This window comes from Theropithecus gelada, chromosome 1, assembly GCF_003255815.1.
Source record: "Theropithecus gelada isolate Dixy chromosome 1, Tgel_1.0, whole genome shotgun sequence".
Lineage (NCBI taxonomy): Eukaryota > Metazoa > Chordata > Mammalia > Primates > Cercopithecidae > Theropithecus > Theropithecus gelada.
Window position 1 is genome coordinate 9415241 of NC_037668.1, and position 21973 is coordinate 9437213.

The window sequence follows — 21973 nt, forward strand, 5'->3', positions numbered from 1 at the left end:
AGAGAGAGAGAGAGAGAGAGAGAGAGAGAGAGAGAGAGAGGTCTTGCTCTATTACCCAGGCTGGAGTACAGTAACACCAAGGCTCACTGCAGCCTTAACCTCCCAGGCTCAAGCAATTCTCCCACCTCAGTCCCGAGTAGCTGGAACTACAGGTATATACCACCACACCTTGTTGATTTTTGTATTTTTTGTAGAGATGGGGTTTCACCATGTTGCCCAGGCTTGCCTCAAACTCCTGAACTCCTGGGCTCAAGTGATCCACCTGCTTCGGCCTCCCAAAGTGCTGAGATTACAGGTGTGAGCCACGGTGCCCAGCCAGCATATAATTCTTACTGAGTTTCAGTCACTCCTTACTCCTGCACTCATTCATCTAGAGCAGCTGCCTGAAGCAACACAGACCAACAATCCACAGTTTCCAGCCAATTCTGGGAAGAGCTCTGCCCTTGGCCAGCTAAGAATTCTTCTGCCATGACAGTCACTGAGGAGGCGCGTTTTTTGCCACTGATGAAGGGTTCTGCTTAAGTAGCAACAGAATAAGCACAGCTGATTAGAAAGGTAATTTTTCAATAAAAGTCAGTATAGAGGACTAGGTAGTAACAGGTTGGTTCCTGCCACTGGCTGCCTAGGAGCACTGAGCAAGGTAACTTGCCTCAACATTTGCATCTATGAAATGGAGATAATTAGGACTATGAGACAGTTTAGCTAATTAAGCATTACCACGTGCTTGGTCATAGTCACATCGCTCCAACTGGCCCCTGAGGTTGTTGTTCTTGGTATCAGCAGTGCCTCAGCAGAGATCTAGACACTGAGCTTGTACACACTAGGACCTCCCAAATGCACCTCACCCACCCTGAAGCTCTTCACCACCAACTTTTGATGCTCTATACTGGAATTAAAAGAGTCAGACATTTAATAAGTCTAAATCCTAGCATCCTCGGGTTTAGAGAAGGATTGTGTCTCAGACTCATGGCAACAAAAGGTGTGGTGGACTTTATTATTATCTTTTTTTCTTTTCTTTTCTTTTCTTTTGTAGAATAAGAATCTACAGAACTCTACGAGTATTCTCATGACAACAAAAGGTGTGGTGGACTCTATTATTATTATTATTATTATTATTATTATTTTGTAGAATAAGAATCTAGAGAACTCCAGAGTTCTTTTAGAGCTAACTGAATTTAAGAGATCCCTGGGGCAATTAATCCAAAGTATACCCTCACTGCAACATCTATTTCAGGGTCAGAAGTGCCAGTGGAGTCGTGAAATTGAACTTGACAAATTTTTATGGAGAGCCAACCAAGTATCATGGATTGTAGAGGGAGTTGCAAGTAATGAGTATAGCAATAGCTAACATTTATGGAGTTCTTAGGATGTGCCAGGAACATAATTATCACATGTCATTCATACAGCCCTAGGAGTTAGGTACTATTGTCTGCCCTATTTCATAGATAGGGTAATTGAAGCTCTTGGAGGGTAAATGTTCATGGTGGAACAAGGATTTGAATCCAGATGCATAGCCATAGTGCTGCATTGCCTCCCTACCACAATGAGCAAGACAGAGACCCAACCCTCAAGGAGTGAACGCTGGTGAGGGAAACAGGCACCAGGAATAGATATTCATAAACATGGCTGACTGTGAACATAAGATGGGCAACTGATGGCAACTAGAAAAATCCTGTAAGACTTCAAAGTGGAGGTGGCATTTGAGCTGAACATGGAAAGAAATGAGTAGCATTGCAGCAGGTGGAGATGGGGGAAAAGCGTAACGCTCAGAAGATCATCTACCCCCGATGGGGGCAGGAACACAGGTGCCACCTATTTAAGTCTTTCTTCCAATGTACAATTTATCTTATTTGGCAGATTCCTGCCCTGTTCACAGGATGGACTCAGAAGGTTCTGAAGGCTCAGATGTTATAGGCTCAGGGAAGCTGAAAGTTGGACACCAATATGGCCTGTGCTGAGATCTCCTCAGCCCAGGCTCAAGCAAGATTTTCTTACCAGACAAGCTTCCACGGTGTTGCTCAACACTGTTTTCCCCGACCATCAGGGTCTGAGATGTCTGAGCCAGGCACCAGCTTGCAAACTTAGGAGAAATGGGAAACCAAAATTCCAAAGCAAACTCCCTGAGCCTCCTTGTTCCAGGCTCCCTCATTCTCTACTTCATCCACCTTCCTCTGGTAGAAAGATCCCTGCTCCTTCTCTACTCAGTAGCTTCCTTCCTGTGATGTTTTTATCAATCCCATTGTCACCAGTGATTTCAGATGAAACAGGGCAAATGTTTATGGATCACTAGCCTTGGGTGTTCCATGAGACTCCGCTCTGTTGACATTCATTAATCTCTATCCTGACCTCCTGCTACCTTTCTTGCCATTTATTCTCAGCTCTTTCCTTGACCCCCGCTCTTCCTCTGCCCACCCTTGAATGTTGGTGTTCTTCAGCTCTCCATCCCAGCCCCTTGCCTCTCTCCCTCCACGTGCTCTCCTTAGAAGCCACCCGCTATGACTATTCCTTGCCCTTGAGCTATTGACACTCAGATGTCTATCCCCAGCCCTGACTTCTCCTAGTTTTAGCCTCATGCCTTCTGCTGCCCAGGGAGCATCCCTGTCTGAAGGTCCCAGGGGAATCTCAAGCTCAACACATTAACTAGATCTCCTCTCTCTTCCTTGACCCCAACTCACTGCACCCAATCCAGAAACATGGAAGTCATTCCAGGATCTGCCCTTTGCCTCATCTATTCTTATTCTGCAGCATCCTACCTGCCCCTCCAATCATTGATCAAATATCACCAGTTTTAAGTCCAGTGTTTCCTGAATCCATTTTCCTCCTGGAGTTCTTTACTGTCACACTCATCTATGCCAGTCCCTGTCATTCTGTATACTCTGACCACAACTGTTTCCCAACTCTTCTTCTGGCCTCCAGGCTTACTGCCCACCTGATAAAAACCACCTTGACCCCCTTCTGAAGGCTCTGAAGGCTCAGATTTTATAGGCTTAGGGATATTGAAAGTTGGACACCAATATGGCCTGTGCCTGTAATGGCTCCTCATCACCACAAATCCCAGTTCTGAGTCTAGTGAAGAAGGCCCATTGTGGCCTGGTGTGATCGCTCAGCCTCATCTCCCAGCATTCCCTGCCTCATCTTCATGTTGTGATGATAATACAGAGTAGTGTGCAGCTTTCCAACATACCACACTCATTCGTGAGTGTTACTGCATTTGATTTAATTCTGTTTCCTCTACTTAGACAGCCTTTTCCACCCTTCTTCACCTGGGTCATACGAACTCATTGTCCAAGACACAGCCCACCCATCCTCTGGCTCAGAAACCCTCCCCAAAAGCCTTGGGTGACGGAAGTGCTCCCGTTGCAACCTGTGCTTATTGTCTCAGGACTTAAGGGTGGCACATTAGAGTTGTTTTGTGGGAGTCTTTCTCCTCCATTAGGTTATGACCTTAACAGCATCTTGCATCTTAGTCACCTTTGCCCCATTGTCTAGTGCAATATTCAGGACATAGTAAGTGCTCAGTTAATATTGTTCACTGGAACTTAATCCCCTCAGAGCAAGGGTTTTCTACCCCTGTCCTCCTAGCAGGCACTCTGCAAATGTTCCATAAGTGAACGCTGCTGCTGTCGACAGCCGTGATGGGGAGAGGGGAAGAGGGTTCTAGTCACACAGCTCCTAAATGTGCACGGAGGCCAGGCATGGTAAAAACTGCACATCAGCATTCGATCCCTGAGCAGTGTGCATGCTGGGAGTGAGATCTGAAGGAATTAGGCTCTCTGGTAATTATGAATACTTAGGAGAATAACTCACCAGGTCTGCAGAGGATGGCAGGCCCTTTCATGAGCGTTCCCACATCACCACTGTTGTGATCACCTCCAGAAGAGGTATTTTTATGAATGAAGGCCATTATGACAAAGGGAGAGGGTTGTTAGGGTCAAGAGTTCCCCCAGGCAGGCTCCACCTGCATCCCTGAGATGAGCTTTCATGATCCTGCTCCCCACTGAAGCTGCTCATTGGCCCTCTTCCTGGAGGCCCCTTGCACAAAGGATCTGCCACCCTCATGGACAGTCACTGCTTCTGAAACTGCAGAGCGTGAATAGCTAACAAGGCACGCAGGGGCCAACAAGAGGAGTCTCTGTTGATTCCAATGGGTTTCTGAAGGGTGGGGGATCTGAATTTTGAACACCCACCTCCTGCTAATCCTCCAGCAAAACCAGTCAGACTGGATGCAAAGCATTATGAGAAAGCCCACACGTCCCATCTGACCTCCGAACAACGGAGTCACTTGTCATAGGAGGAGCGTTTCATGTCCTTGGGATCAAGGCTGGAGGAATGGGGGGCATGGGGAGCTGGGACTGGCAGGAGCAGGGGCAAGGGTGGCAGGGGGAAAGAGCTTGGGATTTCAGAGCAAGATCCCCGCATGCACAGTTTCACAGTCACCTGGCCTTAACTTCTCTGAGGTGATAACAAGCCCTCACAAGGCAGTGGTGGACACACTGCTCTAAGCCACTTGGTGCAGGGCAGGGAAAGAGGCGCTCACAAAATGCTGGCTCCTCTGACATAGGTACTTCTTAGGGACATCCTCTCAGGGCAGAAGGGTCTAGAGGAAAGCCCCCGCCACCCACTGCTTCTCCTGGAGCACAGTGCTCTAGCCAGGCACAGGGGAGGGGAAAAGTGCTGCCGCAGCCACCCCCGCCAGCCCTGAAGAGCTCCCCACCCCTGCTACCCGGCAAGTGATTTCAGATAAATGTGAATCGAGTCGGCGGGAGCTGATATTTTGTTTTAAGGAAAAGAATTTTCTAGGCTGCCTCTGGGAAGTAACATTACTCTCTTAGTCTCTTCACAAACTTTTCACAGTTGACCTGAGGATTCCTTTCCTCTCTCCTTCCCTCTCTTCTTTTCTTCCTTTTGTGGGAAAAAGAAACAGAAATTGGAGGACTAGTCCTTCAAACAACCTCTAGAACCACCAAGTATCAGTCTCCCTAAACACTGTCCTGAGTTGTGACTGACATTGGATCAATCATTTCAAGAAAACCCTGCACTTTCCATCTCTTTCTCTCCAGGACGGTAAATGCTATTCTGAGGGAAAAAGAGGCAACTAGAATGTAGCTCAGGGGAGAAGCAAAATGTAGGGGAGAGGACTTGCTTCCTTCTTCCTCTCTGGAGAGTTCAGCAGCAGCAGCAGCAACAGCAAGTTCTCCTCTCCAAGGAGCTCCTAGGAAAACTAGGGACCCCACCTTTGAGCTGGGGGTGGGGGTCCTGGGGAAGGGTGTTGGTGAGAATTGCTCAGGAGTAGCAAGAAACCATACCCACAGAGAAATGAAAGTACATTCTCCTCCTTCCCCCTGGGCGCTGCATAAAGGGTCCTCCTGCATCCGCTCCACCGTTGCAGTCATGGATTCCCTGCCATCCCACAATGCAGCCCACACCAGCCTGCTCGGTGTCCCCAAAACGGTGCTCACAGCCTTGACATCTCAGGGGAATGCCCAGCCTGGCACACACGTCCCTCAGTCCAAGCTGCCCAGCAAGGGCCAGCCCTCCATGGCAGGCCACCAACCAAAAACCTCCCTAACCCTGAGCAGGTGCCCTGAGCAGCTGAGGTGGGATGTTAAGTCAAGTCCAGTTAGGCTTTTGTCTGGCCAGGCTCCTGCTGGACCAGATAAAATTATAGGTGGGGTCCTATGGGACAGCCCAACAGTGCTCAGCACCCCCAAAAGACCTCACTGCTGTTCCCTTCACCCATAAGGATAGACAGAAGAGTATATACTACCTCCAGAAGAGGATCTGCCCCAGGGAAGCCATGGCTGGGGAAGGTTCCCAGCGTATCTGGGTACTGGCTGAGTGGAGCTGCTGCTGCCCTCCTTGGTGACTCACAACCAGCTCCCGTGTGCTGTCCTTAAATAGTGTGTTCAGGCCGGGAGTGGTGCGTGCACCTGTAGACAGCTCAGGTATGAGGAAACTGGCTGTGCAGAATTCCCTGCAGGCACAGTGGCTGCCTGCTCCAGCCAGCCAGCCAAGCCAGGGGCTCAGAGCTGCCTTTCCAAGCCTTGACTTTGGGAGAGGGTGATGGGGAAAAGCTTCCCAGGCCCTTGCTTCAGGGCTTGTATTCAGCAGGACTTTCCTCTAACTGTGGAAGGGAGCTGTAGGGAGGGAGATTTAATCTCAAAATAAGAAAGGACTGGAATAACTCAAAGTGTCAGGCTATGCTAGGAGCCTGGGGGCCAGGAGTCCCCATCTCTGCTGGTAGACGCTCAGAGGCTGGGTCGCCACCGGTCAGGTCTCTCATGGAGGAGACTCATGCTGGGGGACCTCAGGAAGGCCATGAGCTGAAGTGACAAGACCACTGAGTTTGTCACTCAAGACTGTCTCCTGAGATGCCCCGCTGGGTGTGCAATTCTCTTCCAGTTTCATTTCAGTGGGAGCGGGAGAGGGCCAGCACTTCCCACCTTGCAAAATTTTTGACACTCCAAAAAGACACTGAATGTACTCTGCTTCAACTGGCCCTCTCTCTGGAGATCCCAAGACCCAGAAGCTTTGCTGTCAAAGGTGAGTGGGTTAGCAAAAATCTCTGACATTTCATCCAGCAGATTGCCAACTAGGCAAGATTCTTGTTAAAGCCTAAGCCTTGCTCTCTGTCTCTCTGTCTCTCTCTCTCTCCTTATTGTTTCCTCCAGCCCCTAGGAGAACCTCAGATGGGAAAGTTTCATGACTGGTTACCCAGTTTACTGTTGCTGCTGACTGACTATGTTTGCAGTGAAGGTGCTCCAGGCCTTCAGCAGCATCCTCCTAGGGTTGGCGTATGGGCAGGTGGAGCAACCATTGAGTAAAGATGGTGCAGGAAGGCAGAACTGAGCAGTGAAAAGAAGGCAACAGGAGAGGGCAAGGTCACAGTGGAAAGACCTTCAGAGTCACACAGCTAGGTTCAATTCCTGGATTCCTAATTCATCATGTGGCTTTGAGAACATCACTTTACTTCAAGGCGTGTCTCACCGGGCTAGAGTGAGGAATAAATGAGAGGGGGTCTATGTGCCTTCCCTTCCCCAGAGTAAGTAAAGGGCGATGCCCTGGAATCTATGCAGCGCCGGTGCTGAGTGGGTCCTTCCCGGGTCTAGGGAAGCGGAGGGCAGTGGGAGCAGTGGTTTCTATAATTCCAACCAAAGGCACAGGGATTCTGCCCTGCCCCTCAATGAGCCTTAAGAAGAGTAGCCTCAGCTGGGCACTGCGGCTCAAGCTTATAATCCCAATATTTTGGGAGGCCAAGGTAGGAGGAATTTTTTTTTTTTTTTTTTAAAGACTGAGTCTTGCTCTATCATCTAGGCTGGAGTGCAATGGCGCAATCTTGGCTCACTGTGACCTCTGCCTCCTGGGTTTAAGTGATTCTCCTGCCTCAGCATCCCAAGTAGATGGGATGAGATTACAGATGCACCACCACACCCAGCTAATTTTTGTAATTTTAGTAGAGACGGGGTTTCTCCATATTGGCGAAGCTGGCCTCGAACTCCCGACCTCAAGTGATCCACCCACCTCGACCTCCCAAAGTAATGGGATTACAGGCATAAGCCACTGCGCCTGGCCGGTAGGAGGAATTCTTAAGCCTAGCAGTTCGAAACTAGCCTGAGCAGTATAGTGAGACTTCGTCTCTACAAAATTTAAAAAAAAAAGAAGAATCCTTCTTGTAGGAGGCAGACAAACAAAAAATTAGCTGGGCATATAGTCCCAGCTGCTCAGGAGGCTGGGTGGGAGGATCACTTGAGTGGGAGGTTGAAGCTACAGAGAGCCATGATCATGCCACTGCACTCCACGCTGGGCAACACAGCAAGACACTATCTCAAAAAATAAAATAAAATAAAATAAAATAAAAAAGCAGCCCCACCTCAAACATCCTGGGGCAGAGTCATGGAGTTTCTCTCTTCTAGCCATGCATCATCACTACAGGAACAGCTAAGGATGACCCTGGAGGGAAAATCAAGACAACCCAGCAGAGACACCTCCAAGTAAGAGGGAAAATGCCGCTGAAGCGGCCCGCCTGTTAGAGGGCAGGCATTACCTGGCAGGGATGTGGAGCTGAAAAGCATTCTGCTGCCTCTGGAGAAGCAAATGGACAGTACTCTGGTTCTGACTCCAAAACCTAAAGAGTATCATACACAAAATAATGAGGGAAATCACTGCAAAGCAACAGCCCAAACGTGTATGTGTGCGCGTGTGCACGTGTGTGCATGTGTAAAGAGAGAGTCTTGGAAACATTGAACTCTCCAGCATTTGAAAGCCTCTCTTGGCTCCCCTGACACTGTTTTCTGAGACTCTCACTAATGCCCCTCACTGCCTTTGCCCAGGCCCTTTTCCTTCACCTCTCCCATAAGTGATAGGGGTCCCTGTGGTCCTGTCCTCTGCCTTTTCTGTTCATAGCATGCATGTGCCCTGGGTGACCTTGTCCACTGCTCTGCTTCAACTGCTCCTCTCTCTGGAGATCACAATATCTGCATCCTCACCTCCCTTCCCTTGACCAAACCCCAACCCCACACACCCAGCTGCTTAGTGGACATCTCTTCTGGGCTGTCTAGAAGGCACCATCTCCCATCTCTAACCCAGCTGCTCCCCCTAGGTCGCACTTTTTGGAACACAACAGCATCCCACACTAGGCTGCACAGTCAGAAACCTCAAAGCCACCCTTTATTCCGCCTGCCCATCTCCCTACATCCCTGATTCCTCCTCCTTGTGTTAGTCTACTGAGGCTGCCATAAAAAAGTACCATAGACTGGTGGTTGAAACAATAGAAATGTATTTTCTCATAATTCTGGAGGCTGCACAGCTGAGATCAAGATGTCAGTGGAGTTGGTTTCTCCTGAGGCCTCTCTCCTTGGCTTGTAGATAGTGTCTTCTTCCTGTGTCTTCACGTGGCCTTCCCTCTGTGTGTGTCTGTCCTGATCTCTTCTTCTTCTTCTTCTTTTTTTTTTTTTTTTTGAGACAGAGTTTCACTCTTGTCGCCCAGGCTGGAGTGCAATGGCATGATCTCGGCTCACTGCAACCTCCACCTCCTAGGTTCAAGCAATTATCCTGCCTCAGCCTCCCAAGTAGCTGGGATTACAGGCACCCGCCACCACTCCCAGCTAATTTTTTGTATTTTTAGTAGAGATAGGGTTTCACCACATTGGCCAGGCTGGTCTCGAATTCCTGACCTCAGGTGATCTACCCACCTCGGCCTCCCTAAGAGCTGGGATTATAGTGCTAGCCCTAATCTCCTCTTCTTATAAGAACACCAGTCATATTGGATTAGGGCCCACCCTAATGATCTCATTTTAACTTAATTGCTTCTTTGGAGGCCTTATCACCAAATACAGGGGGTTAGGAGTTTATGAAATTTGGGGAGAGACATAATTCAGCCCGTAAAACTCCTCTATGCCTCCTAAGTCCATCCCTTCTCTCTATCCCCAATACTATTGCCCAGATTTCCTCCCTCATCATTTCCAATTTGAATTACATTATTAAATAGTGTCCTTCTCCTAGTCTGCCTCTCCCTGTGCTGATCCACCCACTTCCACTAGAGTGATCTTTCTCAAATGCAAATCTGATGAGGCACTTGCCTGCTTGAAATGACCAATGCCTCTCCAGAACCTGTGGTCTGGCCTCTGCCTACCTGTCCAGATTTTTCCCTCACGTCCCCTCTTCTCATTCTGTGGACCAGCTCTACTGCGCTGCTTCAGGTTGCTCTAAAATGCCAGCATGTTCTCCCAAGCCATCCTGCCTTTACATACGTTGCTCTTTCTACTTGGAATCCATCCCTGCCTTTTTCTTGTTTCATATAAAAGTTATGGGAAACATTCCAAACAACTACCATCTGGCAGGTGCCATGCTCCGGGCTCCCATGTGAACCTGGTGCCACTTACTATGTTCCTAAATTGGGACCATTGAATTGTCTGTCTCCTTCACTAGACACACCTTAGAAATAGAAAGGTGTCTTACTCATTTTTGTATTTCACACCAGCATAAGGCATGCATGCACAGAGTAAGCAATCATTAAATGTTTGTTGGATAAATGCACATTTTTCTTTCACAGCACACAGTAATGGTACTATTTTCCATTTATGCATCTATCTCATTGCTAGTCTGTGAGCTCCTGGAGGGTAAAAACTAGGCCTCGTTCATCTTTTTTTGTTATCAGGTCCTAGCACTGTGCCAGGCATAAAAAGCACTCAGTAACATTTGATGGATGAGTGAGCAGGGATCAACTTGGGGTGTGATCAATCAAACATTTTCTGGAGGAGATGTCTTGTGAGCTGGATTGACACTATTAGAGGCAGCAGAGAACAAGTCGCATTTGAGATAGAGGAACAATTGATGATTAAGACAAAGGTAAGGCAGATGTAGGAGATAAGCACAAAATCTATTCTCTCCTTGTTGATCTTGGGGAAAGAGACAGAGACTGCTTAATGTATCTGGAATCAAAATGTCTTATGAATTTTTTAAAAAAATTATTTAAATCATCCAGTCACCTGGAGTTCTATTTTCTCATTGTGTATCTGCACATTTTCCTGTGTATAAGGCTTACATTTCCTTGGAATCACAGCACATTCTGGCTGTGATAGGAAGAGCACCTGCCTGTAAGTGTGGGTCTAGCCAGTTGTTCCAAGTGTTGGCACAGAAGCGGGCTCTGTGCTGTGCTTGTGACTGGACCAGGCATGTTGCAAGCCACTCCCCTGGTGGTCTCTGGCATCCAGACAAGGGGAATGCAGTGGCACCTAGGCAGGGGTGTCCATGACCCCAAAGCCCCAGAGAGGGTGTTACAGCATGCTAATTAGTTCTTATAGTCCCAGTTTCTGCTGCCTAGTGGACAGTGGCATGTTAACGGCTCTGTGAGTTCCTCGCCCCACTCTGGCCAGCGGCTCTGGGGCTAACTTGGCACCACCACTGCTTTCCGTCACATGGGGCAGCTGCCCTTCACCGGTGGAGGGCAGGGGGCCACAGTGTTACAGCCTTCTGTGTCCCCTCATTTGATGGGTCCTAAGTTCTTGTTCCATGTCCAAGAAGAATGAGGTCATGCTGACAATTGAAGGGTTGGGCCTGAACAAGGCCTGGGCAGGGGCATTGCTGACAGGAGCTCTCCGACTGGCAGAGTGATCAAGAAAAATCCTGTGTCATTGTGACCTCTGGAGTAATGGCTGGCAATTGTTTGTCTACACCTTAGCAGAATTCAGGCTCCCTTATCCTCCTAGCCTGGTGGTCTGTCATTGGTTTTACAAAGGCAGTAAAGTTTGGGGGAAGAGCTATTCTCACTTAAACTATAAACTAAATGTCTCCCAAAATTAGCTTGGCCCAAGCCCAGTAATAAGTGTAGCTTGAAGGCTAAAGGTCAGAAGTGAGTTGGCTAGATCAGATCTCCCCAACTGCCATAATTTTCTCACTTATAATTTTTGTAAAGGCAGTTTCAATTCTGAGAAACACCTTGTCAATAGCAGGAATTTGGAATCCTGCTAAAGGGGAAGAGATCTTATAATATTCTGCAGAGCTGGGAAGAGCAGACCTTGTAGTCTTAATATAGCAAACTTCAAAAAGGTTAATTGAAGGGGATGCTGACATCTGGTAAAATATTAAGGAGCTATCACTTTATCTGAGACCTTGACTTTCTTCTGCTAGTTACTAGCACCTCCATATAAGGGAAGGGCTGATTGCTTCATCACTGGCCAGGCTGAGGACCAGTATCTGAGGCAGATGCTATGCTTCTTCTCCATTCCTCCTTCCTCATCCTTCAGCCAGAAGCCTTCAGACATCAATTCCTGGCAGCCCTGCCTATTGGTTTACCAGTTCACAAATTTGTGTGACCCCTACTGTTATCACTAAGTCAGAATGTCCTGGGGCCTGAGTGGAATCTCTGGTCAGCAGACCCCAATTGATTTATTTATTTGACACAGGGTCTGACTCTGTCGCCCAAGCTGCAGTTCAGTGGCGTGATCTCAGCTCACTGCAACCTCCACCTTCTGGGATCAGGTGATCCTCCCATCTCAGTCTCCTTAGCAGCTGGGACTACAGGTGTGCACGACCACACCCAGCTAATTTTCATATTTTTAGTAGAGATAGGTTTTCAACATGTTTCACAGGTTTTGGCCAGGTTGGTCTCGAACTCCCGGCCTCAAGTAATCTGCCCGCCTTGGCTTCCCAAAGTGCTTGGATTATAGGCATGAGCCTGTGAGGAAGGATCCGTTCCACGCCTCTCTCCTTGGCTTGTAGATGGCCATCTTCTCTTTATGTCTCTTCATATCATCTTTACTCTATGCATCTGCCTCTGTGTCCAAACTTTTTCTTTTATAAGGACACTGTTCATACTGGATTTAGACCCACCCTAATGACCTCATTGTAACTTGAATACCTCTAAAGATCCTAACTCCAGGCCGGGCGCGGTGGCTCACGCCTGTAATTCCAGCACTTTGGAAGGCCGAGGTGGGCGGATCACGAGGTCAGGAGTTCAAGACCAGGGTGGCCAACATGGTGAAACCCCATCTCTACTAAAAATACAAAAATTAGCCATTCATAGTGGTGCATACCTGTAATCCTAGCTACTGGGGAGGCTGAGGCAGAAGAATCACTTGAACCCAGGAGGCAGAGGTTGTAGTGAGCCAACATCATGCCATTGCACTCCAGCCTGGGTGACAGAGCAAGACTTTTTCTCAAAAAAAAAAAAAAAAAAAAAAAAAATTCTAACTCCAAATGAAGTCCCATTCTGAGGTACTAAAGGGGGATGGTTAGGACTCTAGTATATCTTTTTGGGAGGTGCAATGGACTGAATATGTCCTTCCAAAATGCATATGTTGATGGGACCTCTGAGAGGTGATTAGATCATGATGGAGGAGCCCTCATGAATAAGATTGAGTGCCTTTATGAAAGGGACCCCTGGCCGGACACAGCGGCTCACGCCTGTAATCGCAACACTTTGAGAGGCTGAGGTGGGCGGATTACCTGAGGTCAGGAGTTTGAGACCACCCTGGCCAACATGGGGAAACCCGGTCTCTACTTAAAAAATACAAAAATTAGCCGGGTGTGGTGGTGGGTGCCTATCATCCCAGCTACACGAGAGGCTGAGGCAGGAGAATCATTTGAACCTAGGGGGCGGAGGTTGCAGTGAGCTGAGATCGCGCCATTGCACTCCAGCCTGGGCAGCAGAGCAAAACTCTATAGCAACAACAACAACAACAACAAAAGCTGGGAGACCCCCGAGAGCTCTCTCACCTTCTCTCTTCCATGTGAGGAAAAACAAAAGCTCAGCAGTCTGCATCCCGGAAGAGAGCCCTCACCACAACCTGACCATGTTGGCACCCTGATCTTGAACTTTCAGCCTCAGAATTGTAAGAAATACATGTTTGTTGTTTAAACTACCCAGTTCACGGTATTATGTTAGAGCAGCCCAAATGGATTAAGATAGTGGGACACAATTCGATCCTAATGTTCCCTGGAGGAGGCCCACTTTCCTCCCTTTCTCCACTCTGCTGCTCCTGACTACACACACGCTGTCTGCTCTGAGCAAGATGCAAGATCTTGGAGAGAAAGGTTGGGCGTGAGGTTAATTTGACTCTGAGACACATTATCACAGGCCAGGGATGATGTGCTGGCCTACCTGGTGAGATGGGCTCCCCAGCCTGCTTCTGACTCCAGGTGTGTGCTTTTTCAAAGCTGCACATCAACAGAAAGGACAATGATGGAGGATGAAATGTTCCCAAATATTTGCTGTCCCTTCTTAGGGGAAGATTGTACTTCGCTACCCTGTTGACAGCAGGATTGGTCATGTAACTTGCTTTGGCCAATGAAATATGAATGGGAGGGACATGGGCTATTTCCAAGGGGAGGCTGCAAGACGCAGTGTGTGCTTGGTTGTGCTTTCTCTCCCTTTGGGCAAGATTGGTAATGTCCTAGATGGAAGTGGTCCACTGGTCTGGGTTCTGGAGGAAGGTTCATATGGAACCGAGCTTATACCAAACTGTGATGGGCACGTAGGATGAGCCAGAAATAAACCATACTGTTAAAAGCCACTGAGACTTAAAAGTTGCTTGTTATTGGTCATAACTTTGCCAATCCCGAATGAAAAAACAACCTTCCCAAATAGAGAAGAACTGGGCTTTAGCTAAGAATATATTGGTGGAGTGAGCACAAAGGTGAATTCTAAATGGATCAAACTTTATATGTGATAAATGAAACCATAAAAGTACTAGAAGAAAATAAGAATTACCTTTATAAGCTGAGAGTGGGGAAGGGCTTTCTAACTATTATTCAAAACTCAGAACCCTTGAAGGAAAAGATTGCATTACAAACTGAGTTACTTAAAAATTTCATACTTGATAGAAAAATAAACTAACACCACTATCACCAAGAAAAGAAATAAAAACCAAGCAAACAAATCTCATAAGTGTGGTAGATTGTTTGCAAAAATAGCCACAAAATTCCTTCCTTTTATTCACACTCTTAGGTATTCCCTTCCCATCCTAACTCTAGCTTTACCATGTTACTTGCTTTAGCCACAGGGACAATAACAAACGGGATGCGAGCAGGGTCTTAAAGCACGTGGGCGTTGGTGCTCGCTCTCTTGCTGTTTCCTGGAACCTGTGACCAACATACGAATAAAGATGAACTGTCTCAACGGAACCCAAACCGTAGAATCTTGAGCAAACAAGTGACTGTTGCTACGAGCCAAACAATTTTGGGATGGTTTATACACAGAAAAAAGTAACTAATGTAAGGAGCAAAATCAAAATGAAAAAATTATTTGCAACTCATACCACAAACAAAAGGCTTATGTTTCTAATACACATTTTTTGCTATGTAAATTTCCTTCTTATAAAATTTAAAAGCCCAACAACTCAGTAGAAAAATGGGCAAAGTCGTGGGGTGAGGGGAGCGGGGAGGGATAGCATTAGGAGATATACTTAATGTAAATGATGAGTTAATGGGTGCAGCACACCAACATGGCACATGTATACATATGTAACAAACCTGCAAGTTGTGCACATGTACCCTAGAACTTAAAGTATAATAAATAAATAAATAAATAAATAAATAAATAAATAAAACTTAAATGTAAAACCTTAAAAAAAAAAGAAAGAAAAATGGGCAAAGATTATGAACATACAGTTCATGGTGAAGAAAATACAAATAGTTGTTTAAATATATGGACACACGCTCAATCTCATTCATAGTAAGACAAATTCAGATTAAAACTCCCTCAGGATAGAATTTTTACCTGTCAGATTGGCAAAAATACAAGGGTTTGGTAACATGCTGAGCTGGTAAAGACATGAGGAAACAGGCACTCTCATACACTGTGGGTGGGAGTAAAACCTGATAGAGGACAATTTGGCAACAGCTATGAAAATTACAAATGCACAAATTGTTTCATCTAGTAACTGTATTTCTAGGAACTTATCCTACAGTGTACTCATATACAAAGTGACATATGCACAAGGTTATGCAATGCAGTATTGTTTATAATAGCAAAAGATTGGCAATAACCTAAATTCATCCCCCTTTGTAGACTTACTCATGCAATGCTTCCAGTGGATGGCCTCCTTTTCTTTTCTTTTCTTTTTTATTTTGTTGAGAGGGAGTCTTGCTGTGTCACCCAGGCTGGAGTGCAGTGGCACAATCTCAATTTCTGCAACTTCCATCTCCCAGGTTCAAGTGATTCTCCTGCCTCAGCCTCCCAAGTAGCTGGGATTACAGGTGCCTACCACCACGCCGGCTAATTTTTGTATTTTTAGTAGAGACAGGCTTTCACCATGTTGGCCAGGCTGGTCTTGAACTCCTCACCTCAGGTGATCCGCCCGCCTCGGCCTCCCAAAGTGCTGGGATTACAGGCGTGAGCCACCGCGTCCAGCGTGGCCTTCTTTTCTTCTCTCTCGCTTCTCAAATGTTGCCCATCCTTGCAAGCCCATATCAAACTCAACTTTTCATTTGCAGACTTTCATGACCACACCCTTAGCAGTGACTTCTTCCTTCTTCATTATCTTTTTGTATGTATATGCTTATTTCCTTAAATAATATTTACCTCCTTATGGTGAGAAACTTTATTCATCTTTGTAAATGAAATAAGGCATATAGAAGGCCTAACCCAGAGTTTGGTACACAGAAAACAATACTCAACACATGGTAGTTCTGTGGGTCTCCCTCACCGCCCTTAACATAATGCCTTGTCCTTGGTAGCTGCTCCACAAGTAATTGCTTATTAAAAGCATAGTTGTCTTCAGTGACCATGGGACACACAACAGAGAGGGAAAACTTAGCTTGGGGAGGCAGACATCCAGGTAAGAAACTGACAATTATGAATTCAGAAATGCTGGCCCAATATAATCACTTCCAGAACTTGTGGCCCTATCAGAAAATCATGTTACCGTACTCTACTGTGGCCTCCCATAATGAGAGCTGTATCCATCTCCCAGTGGGCGGTCTTAGACACAGATGACTGAGGCCACATACACCCAATCCAAATAACCGATGATGGGTGTGGCCCAATGACTGTGGAAAGACCCCAAAGAATTCAGATTTATAGACTTATTGAAGAAGATTTACTGTGTGTCAGAGATGCTCATATGTGCTGTCTAATTTGATCTTTCCAACAAGCCACAAAATCAGAATGCTTATCCCTGTCTCATAGATGACAGACCTTCGCATCAGTCATGCCAGGATCCATCAATCATCTATGTAGCATGTATCAAGCACCTCAGGAGGTACAACTATAAGATTCAATTGCTGTTCTTAGGAAACTTCAATTTAGTAGGAAAGTGATTTATACATGTAAAAAGAAAATGACTATCGTGAAATCAGCTACATGGCAGATCAAAAGCCTCTCGGGTTGGAAGGAAGGGAGGGAGAGAGAGAAAAAAAAATAAAGGGAGATATAAAGGGAGGAAAGGGGTTGCAATGGTCATTAGGCATGCCACCCCAAACATTTATGAGGGACACAAAAGTGGGATGAAGCCCCAAGCCCTCTTTTTACTGCTTCCACAGTCCCTGGATTGGTGGCATCATAAGAATCTTTGGTGCATGTGGGCACTTTCTGTGACTTCCTTTCTTCTCCTTTCCTCTCTTTCACTGGTCATCACAGCCAGCTTTTACTTCAATTTGTCTTTCATCATCATACCTCGTTTCCCATATCCCCCCACACCCCATAACTCCCTTCTTACCAGAATCAAAACAAAACCAAAGCAGGCTATCAAGCCTCTCAGCCTCATGGGATATTCTTGGCTCATGGCTTTCCTGAGGTGGAGCCATCAGTGTCACTGGATCTGAAAGGGAAGAGGGTTTGACAGCAGTCAGTCCTGTTGAGTCTGCTTCCAACCACTCCACCCAAGGGGCACTTGAGCAGCAATGGGTGGAGGGGATATGGGAGAAGAACCAGCATCTTGCTATCCTAGGCAGCACCAAAGCTTCCCTCACTTGCTTAAAGCCTACTGGAGGAGTGAAGATAAAGGATTAGCACTGGGCAACAGAAGCTATGAACTCTCTCCTGAAGTACCTTGCAGGCTCCTCGATACTCATCACCAAGTCCGTTATTCACACAGTGGCAGCCACAGTGATCAAATTCATAAAGCAGATCACATCATGTACTTCCTAACAAACCCTCCAGTGGTTTCCCACTCGAGCTAAACTGTCCTGGCCTAGAAGATCTGGTCCCTGTTACCATGTCATCACTGCATCTTCTCATCTTGTCATCTGTAAAATGGGAATGAGCATGGCTGCTTTTAGAATGAAACAAGATGACATACATCACACACAGACAGACACACCATCACCACCACCAGGCCATCATGGTAGAACCTGAATAGTAAGAAATGATTAAGTTGAGCAGTTTTGCAGCCATGTGAAGAATGATAGAATCAGGTACCTAGTAGATGTGAAAGGGTCCAGTTAATGGCATGGTTAATCCATCTTTGAACAAGACAATTGGACAAAAGTCTGGCACAGAGAAGTGAATGACAGAGAGAATGGAAACTTGAGGCACTAACAAGTGACATGTTGAACTGTAGTCTCCAAACTGTGATCCCTAAGGAGTGGCCGGTCTAAGATTTTTAGAAACGCAAAAACATGTTTACTAATTGTCTAACCCTCGAGCTGGTGGGCCACTAGTATCTAATAAGCTTCATCACACAAGCACAACAGCTGTGTAACTGCTTGCTATGGTTTGGGTATTTGTCCCCACCCAAATCTCATGTTGAATTATAATCCCCAGTGCTGGAGGTGGGATCTGGTGGAGGCGTTTGGATCATGGGGGAGGATCCCTCATGGCTTGGTGCTATCCTTGTGATAGAGAGTTCCAGGGAGATCTGGTCACTTAAAAGTCTGTGGCACCTCCCCTCATTCTCTCTTGCTTGCTCTTGCTTTTCCATGTAATATGTCTGCCCCCCTTTGTCGTTCACGGTGAGTAAAAGCTCCCTGAGGCCTCCCTAGAAGGCAAGCAGATGTCAGAGCCATGCTTCCTGTACACTCTGCAGAACCGTAAGTCAATTAAACCTCTTTTCTTATTGATCACCCAGTCTCAGGTATTTCTTTCTAGCAATGCAAGAATGGCCTAACACACTGTTCTGCCTGGTCTAACACTAGTTGGCTTTTATACATTAATGATGATATTTGAGCCTGAGTGTAATTCTATAACGTTTCATCCTACCCAAGTTTCATCTTGAAACTGGGCATTGTGGGGTATCCTGACAAATAGAATAATTGGTATCATCTAAGCATCTGTATGTACTTGGTCCTTGCTAGAACTTGTAGGGCAAGCATGGACCATTTGAATTCCCATAATTATGAATAAGGGATTCATGTGGTCCACACCCAGGTATCTGTGGTCATGTGGCTTGCTACTAAGAAAACTGGGTGTGCCTCTTCACTAGTTAAAAGCCATCACATTTGGAATAAATAATAAACATTTGCTTGCTTCTGTATTTCTTGAGGTCTGATAACACACTTTGAATAATTTTGTATGTGGGCTCGTTGTATCTTTCAGGCCTAATTTCTAACAGTGTCATTTCCCATCTGAGTTCTGATTCCAGGAAGGTCAAACCCTGCAGTAACTGCTATTGGCACCCGGTGTTCACCTTGGTCCCTGGTCTGATCACAAGATATTCCACACATTCCAAGCTGAAGTCGGAGATCACTATTCCATAGTCAAAGGAGTCTAGTTCCTTAAAAAAATGCTGGGTGCCTTTCTAGTATGGGGAGTGGGGGAAGAGACTGTTTTAGAAGCACATCAGGAAGTTGTTACTCAGTTTGATTATGTTAGGCAAACAGAAATTAGTTAACTGGCAGGAAAACACAAAGCCAAGTTGGAACCTCAAGCTGAAACCATGGTTTCAAATGACTATTTGTCACTCCCTGAAATTGCAGCCCCGGACTATTTCCTTCTTTCCATCAGAGCCAAGGCCGATGACCTGCCAGGGCCTTGTATATCATTCTCTTACTCCAACAATAAAGCCCATAGTTTATTTCTGGGTTTGCCATCCATGAGCCACAAGAAAACACACTCCAAGCTGACTCCATTGCTGTCAGGCCTCTTTGCAGTGTTTACGATTAGATGAGAGGGGCCACTTGACCTGCAACTGGATTGGCTGGCCAGTGGCTCTTGTTGTTAATTAAAGAAGGAGGAAAGCAGACGTCATACAAGGAGTCCTGATCAAAAACTTTAGAGGGCTGTTCAAGGAACGCAGGGACTGTGTTTACGGTTGGATTTTACCTCAAACCCTGATCTGCTGCGTGACTTTGAGGAAGTCCCTTCACCTTTCTGTGCCTCAGTTTCTTCACCTGTAAGATTACCCTAGTGATGAGCTTTATACCACGTACTTGAGTCTAAACTTTTAAAACTAGGGACCCAGCTAACACCCCACTGGTTTCTCTTCAGAAAGGTGTGGTCTTTTCCATGCAGATTACATTCCATTTCCCAAATACAATGGTCTGCTTTATAGTTTGGGTGATTGGATTTACTGGCTCGTTACAGTTTTAAAAATAGAACAAGTCACATAGAACTACAAATTTACCCCCTGAGGCTGATTGTGTTGGCAGGCAAAGAGGCAGCACTTTCCTCTCTCAGGATTTGACCTGAACACACAGGTTGTATGCATTTGAGGGATTCATATGTGGTCAAGCCTCCAACCTTTAAGCATCAGAGCATAGAAGGAGAGAGAACTGTTGACCCCAAGGCTTGGGATTTTCTACAACTGAGCCCTTGATCTGCTACCTCTTTGCCTGCTGGCTGCCTTCCGTCCTCCTTTGTGCAACAAAATCTTAGCTCTCTTTCAAGGCTTCAAAAGCCTTCTTCTTGTTGCCTTCTCTGGGCCTTCTTCCTCCTTCCCCTTACTGGAAGCAGTCTCCCTCCTCTTTCCCCTCTATAAGCACCCATTTGTGCTATACATGTAAATTATATCACACTGCTTTGTACCATGGATATTTGTGCCTATGTTTCATTCTCTTCCCTGAGGTCAGGGACATTGTCTGTGATGTTAGATCCCTTATAGTACCCAGACAGGGCTTTGCCTATAATAGGAAAATGGATAAACAAGAAAATGGAGGACTTTGGGCAGGAGAATTCACTGACCTGGTTCTCCTTGTCTTTCTGTCTTGCATGTCATGAACCCTCACTGCATCTGCTCTGTTTTTAGATCTCACTGAGTCCATTTGTTCAACCAACCACCTTATGGGGCTCTTATGGGCACTATGATGTGCTACACAGCTCCTGGGAGTGCTGCTGACAGCAAGCCCTCAGCCCTTATCACACAATACAATTGTCTAGCTAAAAAGAGCCCCTCCTCCAACGTCATGCCCCCTTCCTAGGACAACCTGCATGAATAACTGGTCTATGTGGGTTTATAAAGGTTCAGGCCCCATACACCAATTTGGAACAACTTCAGAGCCTCCTATGAGATTGGCTGGGGCTGTCGTCAGACTGCATCACAGCTCAACTTCTTCCTCTGCCCCATCCTGTTTCCTTCTTCTCCTTTTATAGCTGTTGATCCTAAGAGCACTCTCTAACAGAAGTCATGCACATCAAACTATTGCAGAGTCCGCTTCCCAGAGAACCAACCTGCAACAAGTGGCTACCAAGTACCAGGTACTAGTCTAGCTTGTGGCGTAGTGAACAAGAACAAGTCTCTGCCCTCACAGAGCATACAATCTACTGGGAGAAGACAGACAATAAACAAACATACACATAATAAGTTAAAGGAGGTGATGATCAGAATAAGCAAATTGGAAAGTGACTTAGGAGCTGTATTAGTAAGTTCTGATGCTGCTAATAAGGATATATCTGAGAGTGGGTAATTTATAAGTGAAAGAGACTTAATTAACTCAGTTCAGCATGGCTTGGGAGGCCTCAGGAAACTTACAATCATGGCAGAATGGAATACAAACATGTCCTTCTTCACATGGTGGTGGCAAGAAGTGCCGAGCAAAAGGGGGAAAAGCCCCTTACAAAACTGTCAGATCTCAGCCGGGCGCAGTGGCTCATGCCTATAATCCCAGCACTTCGGGAAGCTGAGGTGGGTGGATCGCGTGAGGGCAGGAGTTCGAGAGCAGCCTGGCCAACATGGTGAAACCCCATCTCTACTAAAAATACAAAATATTAGCTGGGCATGGTGGCAGACGCCTGTAATCCCAGCTACTCAGGAGGCTGAGGCAGGAGAATCGCTTGAACCTGGGAGGCAGAGGTTGAAATGAGCCAAGATCATGCCATTGCACTCCAGCCTGGGCAACAAGAGTGAAACTCCATCTCAAACAAAACATCAGATCTCATAAGAATTCACTCACTAACATGAGAATAGCATGAGGGTAACCACCCCCATCATTCAATTACCTCCCACCAGGTCCCTCCCATGACACACGGGCAGTATGGGAATTATGGGAACTGCAATTCAAGATGACATTTGGATGTGGACACAGCCAGACTATACCAGGAGCCAAGCAAGAATGTTATTTTTAATGAGGATGCTAAGGAGGCTTCACTGATAAATAACAA

At 46.3% G+C, this 21973-nt stretch overlaps 1 protein-coding gene across 3 annotated transcripts in view; it reads right to left on the reverse strand.

Annotated features, from left to right (window-relative positions):
• VTCN1 (V-set domain containing T cell activation inhibitor 1) overlaps positions 1-5904 on the reverse strand; it is a 71728-nt gene extending 65824 nt beyond the window's left edge. For 2 of the 3 annotated variants that reach the window (XM_025393569.1, XM_025393534.1), the window contains exon 1: positions 5768-5898. In XM_025393569.1, the coding sequence (XP_025249354.1) occupies positions 5768-5799 (32 nt within the window). In that variant the 5' untranslated portion in view covers positions 5800-5898. Of the gene's footprint in view, positions 1-5767 lie in introns of all 3 variants that reach the window. The other variant, XM_025393558.1, reaches the window with a different exon arrangement.
• Positions 5905-21973: the final 16069 nt, after the last annotated feature.